Below are 14,553 nucleotides of genomic sequence, written 5' to 3'. Positions count from 1 at the left end.
AAGAAATGATACAGTATCTAAGATTAAATAATCTGGCTTTTAAAAAGTAGGGATGAAATAAGTTTATCAAAGTAGTGAAGATGACTGAAGCTGGGAGATGGGTACATAGAGGTTTATTACTCCTTCCACACCTTTTTTTTTTTTTTTTTTACATTGAAGTACAGTTAGTTTGCTTCCCTGGTGGCTTAATGGTAAAGAATCCTTCTGCCAATGCAGAAGATACAAGTTCAGTCCTTGGGTTGGGAAGATCCCTTGGAAAAGGAAATGGCAACCAGTCTAGTATTCTTGCCTAGGAAATCCCATGGCCAGAGGAGCCTGGCGGGCTACCGTCCATGGGGTCACAAAAGAGTCAGACATGACTTAGTGACTAAACAACAACACAGTTAATTAACAATGTTCACTTACAATGTTCTGTTAGTTTCTGGTGTACAGCAAAGTGATTCAGATACCTACAGAGAAACATACCTATATATACCCTTTTTCACACTTTTTTCCATTATAATTTATTAAAAGATATTGGATATAATTCCCTATGCTATACAGTTTAAGACATTTCATATATAGTAGTTTATATCTGCTAATCCCAAATTCCTAATTTATCCCTCCCCTCCCCTGCTCCCCTTTGGTAATTGAAGTTTGTTTTGTTTTGTTTTCCACTGTCTGTGTGTCTGTTTCTGTTTTGTAAATAAGTTCATTTGTACTATTTTTTAGATTCCACATATAAGTGATATCACATGATATTTGTCTTTGACTTACTTTACTTAGTATCATAATCTCTTAGGTCCATCTACATTGCTAAGAGTGAAAAACTGGCATGATTTCATTCTTTTTTATGGCTGAGTAGTATTCTATTGTATATATACACCATATCTTCTTTACCCATTCATTTGTCAATGGACATTTTGGTTGCTTCCATGTCTTGGCTATTATAAACAGTGCTGCTATGAACACTGTAGTGAATGAATCTTTCTGAATTAGAGTTTTCGCTGGATATGTGCCCAGGTGGATTGTATGGTAATACTATTTTCAGTTTTTTAAGAGACCTCCATACCATTCCCCACAGCAGCTGCACCAATTTACATTCTCGTCAACAATGTAGGAGACTCCTCCTACTTTTATGTATGTTTGAAACAATCTTAAATCACTAAGTTGAAATTAAAACAAAAAAAATTAGGTTCATTAGATTTATGCTTCCCTGGTGGCTCAGCTGGTAAAGAATCTGCCTACAGTGTGGGAGACCTGGGTTCGATCCCTGGGTTGGGAAGATTCCCTGGAGAAGGGAACGGTTACCCACTTCAGTACTCTGCCCCAGAGAATGCCATGGACTGTATAGTTCGTGGGGTTGCAAAGACTCGAACACAACCGAGCGGCTTTCACTTCACTCACTAGATTTATCCAAACTGCTAGATTTGTACAAAGGAAAAGATCATCAGAGGTCTTGCATATACTGCTTTAAACTTTCTGTATTATTTAGAAATCCAAAAGGGTCTAAGACTCTGAGGTTATAAGAAAAGAACATGTTTGAGAAGTTTATACTAAAAGAACAGCCTAAAAGAGACTTAATAATACAAGGATTTTCCATTTATCATTCTTTAAATGTAAATTAGTTAGTGCTGTGTAGGACAATAAACTCTCTCAGCAAGTAATCATTATGGCTAAGCATTTGTTTTTTATCTTTTGAAAGAAAAACTAAAGGTAATTTATCAAAATATGGCTTTGTGAAATCAAGGAGATCAAGATACCAACTTGATTTTAGAGGAAGACAAACTTAAATTTAATATAGTCAAAAACTATGTAATTTTATACTGTTTGCATTGTATTGTTTGAGCTATTATATCATCTCATTCTTGGTGTAATCTTGTCAGGTAAGTTTGGTTGGGCAAGCAATCTTGTTCAACACAATCCAATAGAAGAAATAAAACTGAGGATCATTTATAGTACTTCCTTGGAATTAATATCCCATCCTATCCATTTAAAAGGCTTCTGGAAGTAGGATCAAATAAGTGGCAATTAAAAAGACACCGAGGACTCAGATTCTCCTTCTCACTGGTCATATGTAGAAATAATATAAAAGACCAGATATGTGGCCCCAAGAAAACACATTTTAATACCCCACAGATCTTCTCTAAGGAGGACATAGCACTTCCAGTTGACCTCTATGCATATTATTAAATCTATTAGATTAACAGATAAAAACCTAGAGGTCTATTGCTCTGTAGTGGGGGGCTCAATTTTTGTTTTGGTTGGCTTGGGGTTCTTTTGCTCTTCTTTTCAATGATCTCATCAAGAATAGATACTAACCTAAACTCACAGGTGTCTCTCTTGCCTTTATCTGATCTTTCTTTACTCTGTTTTGAATGTCTTTTTTGCATAACCTCATTTTTCCTTAAAAACAAAGCTTCATAGCTACTTCCTGCAGTAAGTCTTCCTAGACTCTGCCATCCTTCTTTCTCCTCTTTCTTTCTTTACTTATATGATACCTTTACTAGATTATAAACTTTAGGAGGACAGCTTACTTTATTCTATCAAATAAGTCTTTAGTTTTTCAATGATTCATCATTATTTCATATAGCAATAAGAAAGAAAAAAACACTACCAGTTATAACTGTAGGACACCAGAAATAGAAGGTGATTCCAACTTCAAATAAGCTAAAATGTGAGGGAAAAATATTCATCTCAGAATCAATGAAATTCTGCATGTCTTGACTCTGTATTTCAGTATTAATAAAATATTTTGGCATAAAGAACATGAATATTAAAAGTTTGCAGAGTGACTGGATAAATGAATGAATTAATCCCAGATTGGCGCTTCTCCTCAGTATGCATTTTTTAATTCATTTAAAAAAAAGAATACAAAGAATAAAAAATTTAGATTTTAAAAACTAAGACCTATGAATATATTTTGCAGACAAAGGTTCTGATTTTAGCTGGATAATGTAAAGCACCAGGAAGGAAAAAGTTTTTTCTAAATATAACTGTTATGGTTTCACATTAAAAAAAAGAAGAAGAAGAAAACCCATAATGTCAATTGCCTGGGTGAATAAACATTATTATATTATGGTAGATAAAACAGAAATATGTTGTTTGTAGTATCCATTCTTGATAACGTGCACTAATAAAAGAGAAAGGAATTGTAAATAACAAAGGATAATTTAAAATTCATTTATAACTATTTTTAAAGTATATTCATATTGTAACTAACATAGACTATCAGGCCCAGAGGTAGATATTAATAACTAACTAGCACTTGTTAGTGGCTCAGATGTGAGCCTGCAATGCAGGAGACCTGAGTTCGATCCCTGGGTTGGGAACATCCTCTGGAGGAGGGCATGGCAACCCACTTCAGTATTCCTGCTTGGAGAATCCCCATGGACAGAGGAGCCTGGCGGGCTACAGTCCATGGGGTCGAAAAGAGTCGGACATGACTGAGTGACTAAGCACAACACAGCACTTGTTAAGTAGCAGAAAACAAACTGGTTCTTAACCTTGGATTAAATTTATAAGGGAAAGATGCTGGAAGTCAAAATCTGAAAACTTTAGAAAGATGAAAATATTTTAAAGTTTAATCCAAATGAGAAGTTTATAAGTTGCTTTGTCATTCCTTTGAGATAATGGTGAAGTCTAGATACTACTAAGAAGTATACGTGGTCTAAAGGAGTAGAAAACATAAAATCCTACAATAATAAATTTAGAAACCTATCTTCCTTTCCTTTATATTTTTCTATGTCCTCTAAATTAACATTATGAAAACAGCTCCTCTTTACTGAGCTCACTGCTTTACATACATTATTGCTAATCTTCAATAACCTATAGAGTAGATATTAACACTATCATTTATACCTGAGTACACTGAAGCTATAAAAGATTAAATACCTTGTTCAAGGTCACAAAGCTAGCAGTGGTAAAATCACCTCTAAAGTTTTGACTTATGTATAAGTAGCTTTTTGGTCCAAAAGAGAAAGCTTGGCAAACAACTGGGAAATCTTCTCTGTGCCCAGAAACAAAAGAAAAAATAAAATGAAGGCAGCATTATCTCAACTCAGCACAAAGAGGCAGGAAGGCTACCTTGAGAAAAAACATGCAGAATTCTGGTGACTGGTCAATTCTGGACTTTCACTTTGTAATATCTAACAGCAGTCAAGTAATTAATCTCAATAACTTTTAGACTGAATATGTACAATAATTAAAGACTACGTTTACTAATCTAATACATATATATTTTACAAGTTTATCACTAAAGAAAGTAGATTTAAAACTTCTCTTGATTCTACAATTTCAAATTATTTATTTTCATTTTGCCACTATGGGAAATCATTATTGCAAAGGAGTTAAGGACAAAGGCCACAGAGAAAGACAAGACTGGATAAAATCCTGGCTTCTTAGATATATAACCTTAAGCAAATTACTTAACCTCTCTAAGACTCACTTTCTTTATCTGTAAAATAAGGTTATTAGTATCTGACTCAGAGGGTTACCACAGTGAGTAAATGAGATAATGTGCATATAGCATTTCACACAGTACCTGATATACAGTAAGGATCTAATAAATGTGTTAAGGTAATATATTTTGGCAACTTTTATGTTTTATTGGGATATTTTATACTAAGCAAAAACTTTATATTTTATTGATTGTGGGATTATAACACAAAGTGCAAAGAAAATAAAGATTAAAATTTCATTTCTGAACGCTCTTTGGAGCATGCCTTCTCAGTCTTGCAACAATTTACCATGAAAAAATCCAAACTTTAAAAGAGAAAAAGACAAACTGTTAGTCCTTTGAAATTCACTAGGTCTTCTATATGTGATAATGGAAACATATTTAAAACATAAAGCAGAGCACAATATTGTAACAGGTCCCTGCTACATGAACACAACTGTTTCTCTTAGAACAGAGTCAATTTCCTCATCCACCACTGAGGGGAGCTATAATCTAGGAAAAGGTTTATATGGCGCCACAAGGTTATTTTTCAACTTTCTCAAACCTTAATATATTGATTTAATAAACTCTTATAAAAATACCTTTTAAACTAACTTAACAAGTACAAGTGGAATCTCTATTCTTCCTTGCTTTTTCTTTTTAGCACTTATTTAACATACTACATATATTAACATATATTTAACATACATTACATATTTATACTATCTAACACAGTATATATTTTACACACATTAGTTTTCATTCTCTCTCTCTCACACACACATTAACACAAACTCCATGAGCAAGAGTTTTTTTTTGCTTTATATATTACTCTATTTCCAGCACCTAGAACACTATCCAGCACAAAATACATACTCAGTGAATTAACGGCTACTGAATGAATGAATGAATTCTGGTTCATTTATTTGAAAGCTTGAGATATATTGTAAGATGACATCAAATAAAGTGAACTGTTATTGCCTGAAAAATGTAATGTCTACTTACCATGAATTTAGATTTAAAAGAAAATTTCTAAGAACAATTTTTTAATCATATAGATGAGTATACAGAGATCCCATGAGAATGACTTAGTATATATTTATAGTAGAATATCTCTTAAATGATCTGAATGTCACAGAGAATTGGTCAATTAAAGGGAAAAGTTATGAATATTGATACACAAACATTTCACTTTGTTTAATACATATTAATATGGAGAAGGCAATGGCACCCCACTCCAGTACTCTTGCCTGGAAAATCTCATGGATGGAAGAGCCTGGTAGGCTGCAGTCCATGGGGTCGCGAAGAGTCGGACACGACTGAGCAACTTCCCTTTCACTTTTCACTTTCATGCATTGGAGAAGGAAATGGCAACCCACTCCAGTGTTCTTGCCTGGAGAATCTCAGGGACAGGGGAGCCTGGTGGGCTGCCGTCTATGGGGTCGCACAGAGTTGGACACAACTGAAGCGACTTGGCAGCAGCAGCAGCAGCAGTAATGTGTTTCATTCACCAGTTTTCATGGCCTCGTCCTAAGAGTATAACTTTGTTGATCATCCATCTTCTCATATAATCAACAGTTGTAATGTATCATTAGTGTATTTTCAATCACTTATTTTAATTAATTTTTATTAGAGTATAGTTGCCTTACAATGTTGATAGTTTCTGCTGTACAGCAAAGTGAATCAGCTATACATATACATATATACACTCTTTTTGGATTTCCTTCCCAATTAGGTCACCACAGAGCACTGAGTAGAGATCCCTGCATTACAGAGTAGGTTCTCCTTGTTGCTATTGTTCAGTGTCTCAGTCGTGTCCAACTCTTTGCGACCCCATGGACTACAGCACTCCAGGGCTCCCTGTCCTTCACCATCTCCCGGAGTTTACTCAAACTCATGTCCATCAAGTCGGTGATACCATCCAACCATCTCATCCTCTGTCATCCCCTTCTCCTCCCACCTTCAATCTTTCCCAGCATCAGGGTCTTTTCAGATGAGTCAGCTCTTTGCATCAGGTGGCCAAAATACTGGAGTTTCAGCTTCAGCATCAGTCCTTCCAATGAATATTCAGGACTGATTTCCTTTAGGATTGACTGGTTTGATCTCCTTGCAGTTCAAGGCACTCTCAAGAGTCTTCTCCAGCACCACAATTCAAAGGCATCCATTCTTCAGTGCTTGGTCGTTTTTATTATCCAGCTCTCACATCCATACATGACTACTGGAAATCCATAGCTTTGACTAGATGGACCTTTGTTGGCAAAGTAATGTCCTTGCTTTTTAAATGCTGTCTAGTTTTGTCATTGCTTTTCTTCCAAGCAGCAAGCGTTTTTTAATTTCATGGCTGCAGTCACCATCTACAGTGATTTTGGAGCCCAAGAAAATTAAGTCTGTTACTGTTTCCATTGTTTCCACATCTATTTGCCATGAAGTGATGGAACCAGATGCCGTGATCTTCACTTTTTGAATGTTCAGTTTTAAGCCACCTTTTCACTCTCCTCTTTCACCTTCATCAAGAGGCTTTTTAATTCCTCTCTGCTTTCTGCCTTAAGGGTGGTGTCATCTGCATATCTGAGGTTATTGATATTTCTCCCAGCAATCTTGATTTCGGCTTGATTCCAGCCCCGCAATCTTGATTTCAGCCCGGCATTTTGCATGATGTACTCTGCACGTAAGTTAAATACGCAGGGTGACAATATACAGCCTTGATGTACTTCCTTCCCAAACTGGAACCAGTCCATTGTTTTGGATCTGGTTCTAACTGTTGCTTCTTGACCTGCATACAGGTTTCTCAGAAGGCAAGTAAGGTGGTCTGGTCTTCCCATCTCTTGGAGAATTTTCTAGTTTGTTATGATCCATACAGTCAAAGGCTTTAGCATAGTCAATGAAGCAAAGTAGATGTTTTTCTGGTGCTTCCTTGCTTTTTCTATGATCCAGTGGATACTGGCAATTTGATTTCTGGCTCCTCTGCCTTTTCTAAATCCAGCTTGAATATCTGGAAGTTCTCAGTTCACACGCTGTTGAAGCCTAGCTTGAAGGATTTTGAGCATTACTTTACTAGCATGTGAAATGAGCACAACTGTGTGGTAGTTTGAACATTCTTTAGCATTGCTTTTCTTTGGGATTGGAATGAAAACTGACCTTTTCCAGTCCTGTGGCCACTGCTGAGTTTTCCAAATATGCTGGTATATTGAGTGCAGCACTTTTTCACAGCATCATGTTTTAGGATCTGAAATAGCTCATCTGGAATTCCATCTCCTCCACTAGCTTTGTTCTTAGTGATGCTTTCTAAGGCCCACTTGACTTCACATTCCAGGATGTCTGGCTCTAGGTGAGTGATCACACCATCGTGGTTATCTGGGTCATTAAGATCTTTTTTGTATAGTTCTTCTGTTTTGCCATCTCTTAATATCTTCTGCTTCTGTTACATCCATACCATTCAGGTTCTTAGTTATCTACTTTATATATAGTATCAATAATATATATTTGTCAATCCCAACTCCCAATTCATCCTACATCCCTCTTCCCCCCTTGGTAGCCATAAGTTTGTTCTCTACATCTGTGTCTCTATTTCTGCTTTGCAAATCATTTTTCTAGATTCTACATATAAGCAATTTAGTCACCTTTAAATGAAAGCAATATATAAGGACAAAAGAGGAGTATCTGAATGCAAAACCCCTTTCAGATTTTCATAAATTGTCCCCCAATGTTTTAGCTGCTTTTCCATACCAGATTTCACAGCAGTTTTTAACAACTCACTTCTATCAACTCTTTCTAAAGCATTTTAACAGTTTTCATGAAATAATTCCTCAAACTGATAATTCACTGGCCTAGGAAATATCTAATTAAATAATTACAACAACAGGTCAACAGCATTATAAGAGGTCTTGTAAAGGGTCAAAAACAACGTACAACTCACTTGGGAGAGGAGTGTCTAGAAGTAGGTCAGAGAGTAGCCTACTAACCATGTTGACACACGCGGGATTAAAACTATAATGTCTTATGGATCGAATGGAAAGTATGAGGTAATCCATGTAAATTAAGTAGAGATTGACGAGAAGAGTTTCTACTGTAATGACATATGGATCCTTCGTATACTATCTTACTGTCACTAGAGTCTACTTTTTAAATTTTTCTTCAATATAGTTAATGGATGCTACTGTAATTCTTCTCTTAAAAAGAATACTCCTTTAAGGAGTTTGACTAGATCATTCATTTATTTACTCACTCCTTCACCAAACATAAATGGAGCTCCTACTGCACAGAAGGTGCTATATAAAAAAAATTGTAGAGGTACAGAAATAAACGGAATAGAACTTCTCCCCTATTAAATTTACTTTGCCAAGCAAGAGCCCTGTTAGCACCTCAGAAAACTGACCTAGGTTTTTCCAGAACATAACACACATGCCCAATTCTAGTCTATCTTCTAGGTGAGAATATACCACTTTCTTTTGTTTTGTTTTAGGTTTAATTACATAAACTCATTCTTTCACATTAAATAGTTCACTATTTATGATGGCTGTCTTAATTTAAAGTATGTAAATTAGTCATGTTCTCCGTTAAGTTGATGCATTTTAAAAGAGTTTAGTCACAACATGAGCATTCATGCTTTTTCCCATGAATTAAGAGTAAAACAATTTCACCATACTTAAGAAGTCTGGTCACTTTAACCTATGTACGTAAATAATGGATACATTTAATATTTACCTTTTTCTGTTTAAACTCTTAAAAAATATACATTATGCTAGTCAAATAGGTCATATCCCATGAATGTCTCTAAAAAAAAAAAACTGCTGTAAAAACAGGTAAAAGTCAATAATAAAAAAATCATATTCATCTAATAAACTATTTATTATTTCTTGCACTAGGTTCCTAGCAGTCATCATTATTATTGCCACACTATCATTAACAGTGTCACTGTGACTAATAACTGAGGAATTTTGTGTTCCTCCCACATGCTGAATAATTTTACTTTACTTCAGATTAGCTCTTCAGCACCTAGATTCCCCTAAATTTTGACCATCTCTTTAAATATGGTAATTTTTGTTTTTTATTTTTTTAACACCCACAGCTGAGAAATTAGGTTTATACTAAAAAAGGTAATATCTTCCTTTACATAAAAGGGAGTTGAAACCACAATTCAATTTTCTTTCTTTCTTTCTAATCTGGCATAGGAAATGACTATTATAGCAACAAGAGTAGGGAGAAAGAACTATTGTGCTAAAAAAGTTCAGAATAGGAAACTTGCAATAATACTCCCAATTCATTCCAGAAACAAAAATATACAGAAAATACTGAATATATATGCCAAAATTGACTTTTAAAGAAAAAAAGATATAAATTAGGGAGTTATTAACTGATTCCAAAATGACATGCTGCTGCTAAGTCACTTCAGTCATGTCTGACTCTGTGCGACCCCCACAGACGGCAGCCCACCAGGCTCCCCTGTCCCTGGGATTCTCCAGGCAAGAATACTGGAGTGGGTTGCCATTTCTTTCTCCAATGCATGAAAGTGAAAAGTGAAAGTGAAGTCGCTCAGTCGTGTCTGACTCCTAGCAACCCCATGGACTGCAGCCTACCAGGCTCCTCCATCCATGGGATTCTCCAGGCAAGAGTACTGGAGTGGGTTGCCACTGCCTTCTCTGAAATGACATGCTAGATAACTTTTAAATATATCATTCCCCATGAACTTGAAAACAAAAAATCTGATCTATAAAGAGATAATATTCAAAAACGTTTATAAAAATATTCCTATTGATGGAAACAAAGTTATGAACCTAGAAAATCCCTATAAGATGATTTAGTACAAACCTTTCATTTTATAGATGAAGAAACTAAGCCCTGGAAAATAATCTCAAGGTCACCAGCTTTGAAGGCACATCAGGATTTATACACAATTCTAACCAATCCAAAGTTCATGTCTTCTCTACACTAGGATATGGGAGAAAGGAAAATGCGGTTTTTTCGAATAAGGAGGCAGAATGGTAAGAAGTCAGAAAATCTTTCATCTATTAAAAAGCATAAAGATGCCTGGAAAACTCTACAAATGCAGTGTTCTCTCTGCAACACAACTCAGAGTAAGGATTCCAAAATTTTCTGATGACACAGGAAAATTTAATCTCCAGTAAACAGTTCAATTAAAATGATGGTTTTATAAAGTTTTTAAACAATATGAATAATAGTTAAAGGTCACCTATATTTATTTTTATTAGATTTTTATGAATCTAATTTAGCAATAAACACTAGGAGAGAAGAAATGCTAATGTATTTTATTTTCCATTTTCCTACTATGGCCATCCCCTTTCAATCACTTTAGCAATAAATAGGGAAATCAGCTAAATAAGCTTCTGAGCTTATATATTTTTTTCACAAAAAGGATATAAATATACTGTTCAACCGGAGAAAGCGATGGCACCCCACTCCAGTATTCTTGCCTGGAAAATCCCATGGATGGAGGAGCCTGGTAGGCTGCAGTCCATGGGGTCCCAAAGAGTCGGACATGACTGAGTGACTTCCCTTTCACTTTTCACTTTCGTTCATTGGAGAAGGAAATGGCAACCCACTCCAGTGTTTTTGCCTGGAGAATCCCAGGGACGGGGGAGCCTGGTAGGCTGCCATCTATGGGGTCACATAGAGTCGGACAGGACTGAAGTGACTTGGCAGCATACTCTTCAACTTAAGAAACATATACTCCAATATGGAAAGGATGATTCAAAATATAACTTTTTATCTCATGATCCATTTAAATCTCACTGTATTAATTTTAGTATTTTTTTGTGCTGTGCTTAGTTGCTTAGTCGTGTCCAACTCTTTGTGATCCCAGGGACTGTAGCCTGCCAGGCTCCTCTGCCCATAGGGATTCTCCAGGCAAAAACACTGAAATGGGTTGCCAAGCCCTCCTCCAGGGGATCTTCCCAACCCAGGGATTGAACCTAGATCTCCTGCATTACAGGCAGATTCTTTACCATCTGAGCCACCAGGAAAGCCCAAGAATACTGTGGGTAGCCTATCCCTTCTCCCGGGGATCTTCTGACCCAGGAACTGAAATGGGGTCTCCTGCACTGCAGGCAGGTTCTTCACCAGCTGAGCTACCAGGGAAGCCCAGTATTTCTCTACTGATTTTTAAAATATTTTTATGAAATATATAACACAGAACGCAAAAGATTTTTCCTAAAATTCTATAGATTTGAATGTATTTTGCATCCAAACCTAATCTGTGGCATATAGCTTTTTTTTTTTAACACTTCTATCTTTCAGTAACAGCTTATAATCTATTTCTCAGAAATTTAGAACTGCTGTGCCTCTATTCTAAGATTAACCAGATGTATAATAAGAACACCTTTCTAAACAAATATAAAGCTATTGTTTACATCTACCATTAGTTACAACCCAAAGTTAACAGGCTAATTCTTTAGTACATCAAGTTAACAGAGCTATACAACAGAGCCATAAAACTTGAAAACCATTAAAACCATCCATTGGGGAGAAGATTTTAACTCAATGAAAGCTAGATTTTTGAGGCTGTAACCAATTTCAAGAAATGTAAGTTTGTTTGTTTTCAAAACCTTAATCTTACTCCAAGTATAGTGTTCAAACCCATCACTACAGAAAACTCAGAATTGTTAACAACGTGTGAACCGTTCACACAATGACACTAGCTTGACATCCAGCCACCTCCTTCCACTGTATTTGGACATGACCTCCCTCCCAAGCTCCCCAGATCTTTGTGTCTAAAAATGGCCCAGCTACTGTTCAAAAAAGTGTGAGATTCCTTTTGCCACTAAAATATAAAACAAAATCACTCACAGAGAGGAAAAACATGCTGTTTTATAAAGCATGTTATAAAACTGTTACAAATATATTTTACAACTGTAATAATGATCATGATAATGATGTCAGTGACAATGATAAAAGCTAATATTCATTGAAATTATTTAATCATCACAACCCTATAAACTGATTGCTGAGAAGTTAAGAAACTTACCACAATCACAGAGCTTATAAATGGAAAATCTAGGGCTTGCAACCTGTCTCTCAGACTTCAGAACTCACACATAGTTTCGTTGCCTGTCTTCCCTAATCTCCATTTAATAAACATTCATTAAACAACTACTATCTTCCTACAAGTCACCTGGGACACCATCATAAAATTCAAACTAATTGAAAATGATTATTAAAGTACTACTTGAGAATCCCTCAACCCAAAGAGTTAAAGCATACACTTTATTTTCAAATATTTCTAAGATCATTCATAATTTCATTCAACAAATGTTTAAAAGAGCATTTATGTTATGTGAGAAGCACCATGTCAGATGCTAAATAGATAAAAAGATGAATAAGACACGACCTTTCCTTCAAACTCCCAACAGAATACACAGAGCATATACATAATTCAGTATTGATGAGTAGTTTTACTTTCATGTTTTTAACAAAAATATTGGGTTGGCCAAAAAGTTCATTTGGGGTTTTCCATAACATCTTACAGAAAAACCTGAAGGAAATTTTTGGCTGACTCAATGTTCACAAATAATTCCACTGGTTATTATTTCACGTAAAAAATTCTAAAAGCTACAAATCACTAATTTTTTATAAGGCAACATTTCTTCTGCCACCAAAATGCCCCTTAGTAATGTATATAACTAAAAATATGAACGGTGACAGAATTTACAATTAGCTTACATTTTCTATGACAAATGTCCACTCTTTATCTTCAAATTCCTCTGCATGAGGATCCTGTAACAAAAGCAAAATATAAAGTTGAAATACATTTTTTTAATCCAGTCAATTCAATTAGGAAAATACAAACAGCCTTGATTTTAGCTTTTATCAACTTTTAAAAAAAGGAGGGGCAGAATGGCCTGCTTTTACGAAACTTTCATAATTTATCTAAATTTAAAACATTATTTTTATTAATAAATTCTCTGTCTTACTTAGGTTAATACATATCATTATTTTCCATCATTGCATAAAACAGGACAAAAGGAAACCATAAAAATATTTTATGACAGAGGTTATACATGGAATTTTAAAAAGTGGTACAAATGAACCTATTTACAAAACAGAAAGAGAATCAAAGAGGTAGAAAACAAACTTATGCTTACCAAGGGGAAAAAGAGGGGAGGGATCAATTGGGAGACTGAGATTGACATACACACACTACTATATATAAAATAGATAACTAAAAGCACAGGTAGCTCTACTCAATACTCTGTAACGGTCTATATAGGAACAGAATCTGAAAGAATGACTTCACGTATATGTACGACTGATTCACTCTGCTGTACAGCAGAAACTAACACAACACTGTAAATGATCTATACCCCAATAAAAATTAATTTAAAAAAGAAACCCAGGGACAGATAACTTGGTGAATGAACTATGAACTTTTTGTGCAGTGTTTAGTCCCTCAGTCATGTCTGATTCTGTGACCCCATAGACTGTAGCCCACCAGGCTCATTTATTAAGATACAGATATCCTAATTTTTATACCTCTAAGTATTTTGAACTCAAAGCATTACTTGAGGCAACGTTTTCTTGATGCAGAAGTTACATATTATAAACATGTGGAATTTCAAAGTACTGCAAAGAACTTCATAACCTACACAAAATGACAAATCTGACGTTGATACCCTCATCTGCCCTCCATCACCATAGGCCTGAGAAAGGGTAACAGATCCTACAACCAAATGCAGCTTTTTTCTAAATGAGTCACACTTTAACCAAGTATTTGGCAAATATTTATTGGCTACTTATTATATAAGGAATTACAGAGGCGTTATACAGATTCAAACATAGTTGTCCTTGCTTTCAAAGACAAATACAACTAATCTAAATACATAGATGATGAATGAAATACATAGTTTTACTAGAGATTAGAAGACAATACATTTCTTAGAGGAAGGAACAGGAAAAGCTTTACAAGTGAGGAAGCATTTAGGCTAGGTGGGATTGCACAGGATTTCCACAGATACTAGAATAAGTAAAGGTGAAAGGCAACAGATTTTAAGACATAAAAGGAAAAGCAGTGGAGTAGCATCGTAAGTGCATTTAACTTATTCAAGTTGAACTTTATGTTTTAGAGGTGGGGGAGGGATGGAGGTACTGAGAGTGAGAGTATGTGCAAACAGATGCTATTCCCC

At 35.3% G+C, this 14,553-nt stretch overlaps 1 protein-coding gene across 6 annotated transcripts in view; it reads right to left on the bottom strand.

Moving 5' to 3' along the window:
- Window positions 1-14,553, bottom strand: part of EHBP1 (EH domain binding protein 1) — a 356,781-nt gene that overhangs the window by 263,952 nt on the left and 78,276 nt on the right. For all 6 annotated transcript variants that reach the window (XM_018055410.1, XM_018055415.1, XM_018055414.1 and 3 more), the window contains exon 5: window positions 13,094-13,147. In XM_018055410.1, the coding sequence (XP_017910899.1) occupies window positions 13,094-13,147 (54 nt within the window). The remainder of the gene's footprint in view (window positions 1-13,093; window positions 13,148-14,553) is intronic.

Source organism: Capra hircus, chromosome 11 (genome assembly GCF_001704415.2).
Source record: "Capra hircus breed San Clemente chromosome 11, ASM170441v1, whole genome shotgun sequence".
NCBI classification, from domain to species: Eukaryota; Metazoa; Chordata; class Mammalia; order Artiodactyla; family Bovidae; genus Capra; species Capra hircus.
The sequence above is the reverse complement of the archived record's forward strand: the minus strand, read 5'-3'. Positions and strand labels throughout refer to the sequence as shown.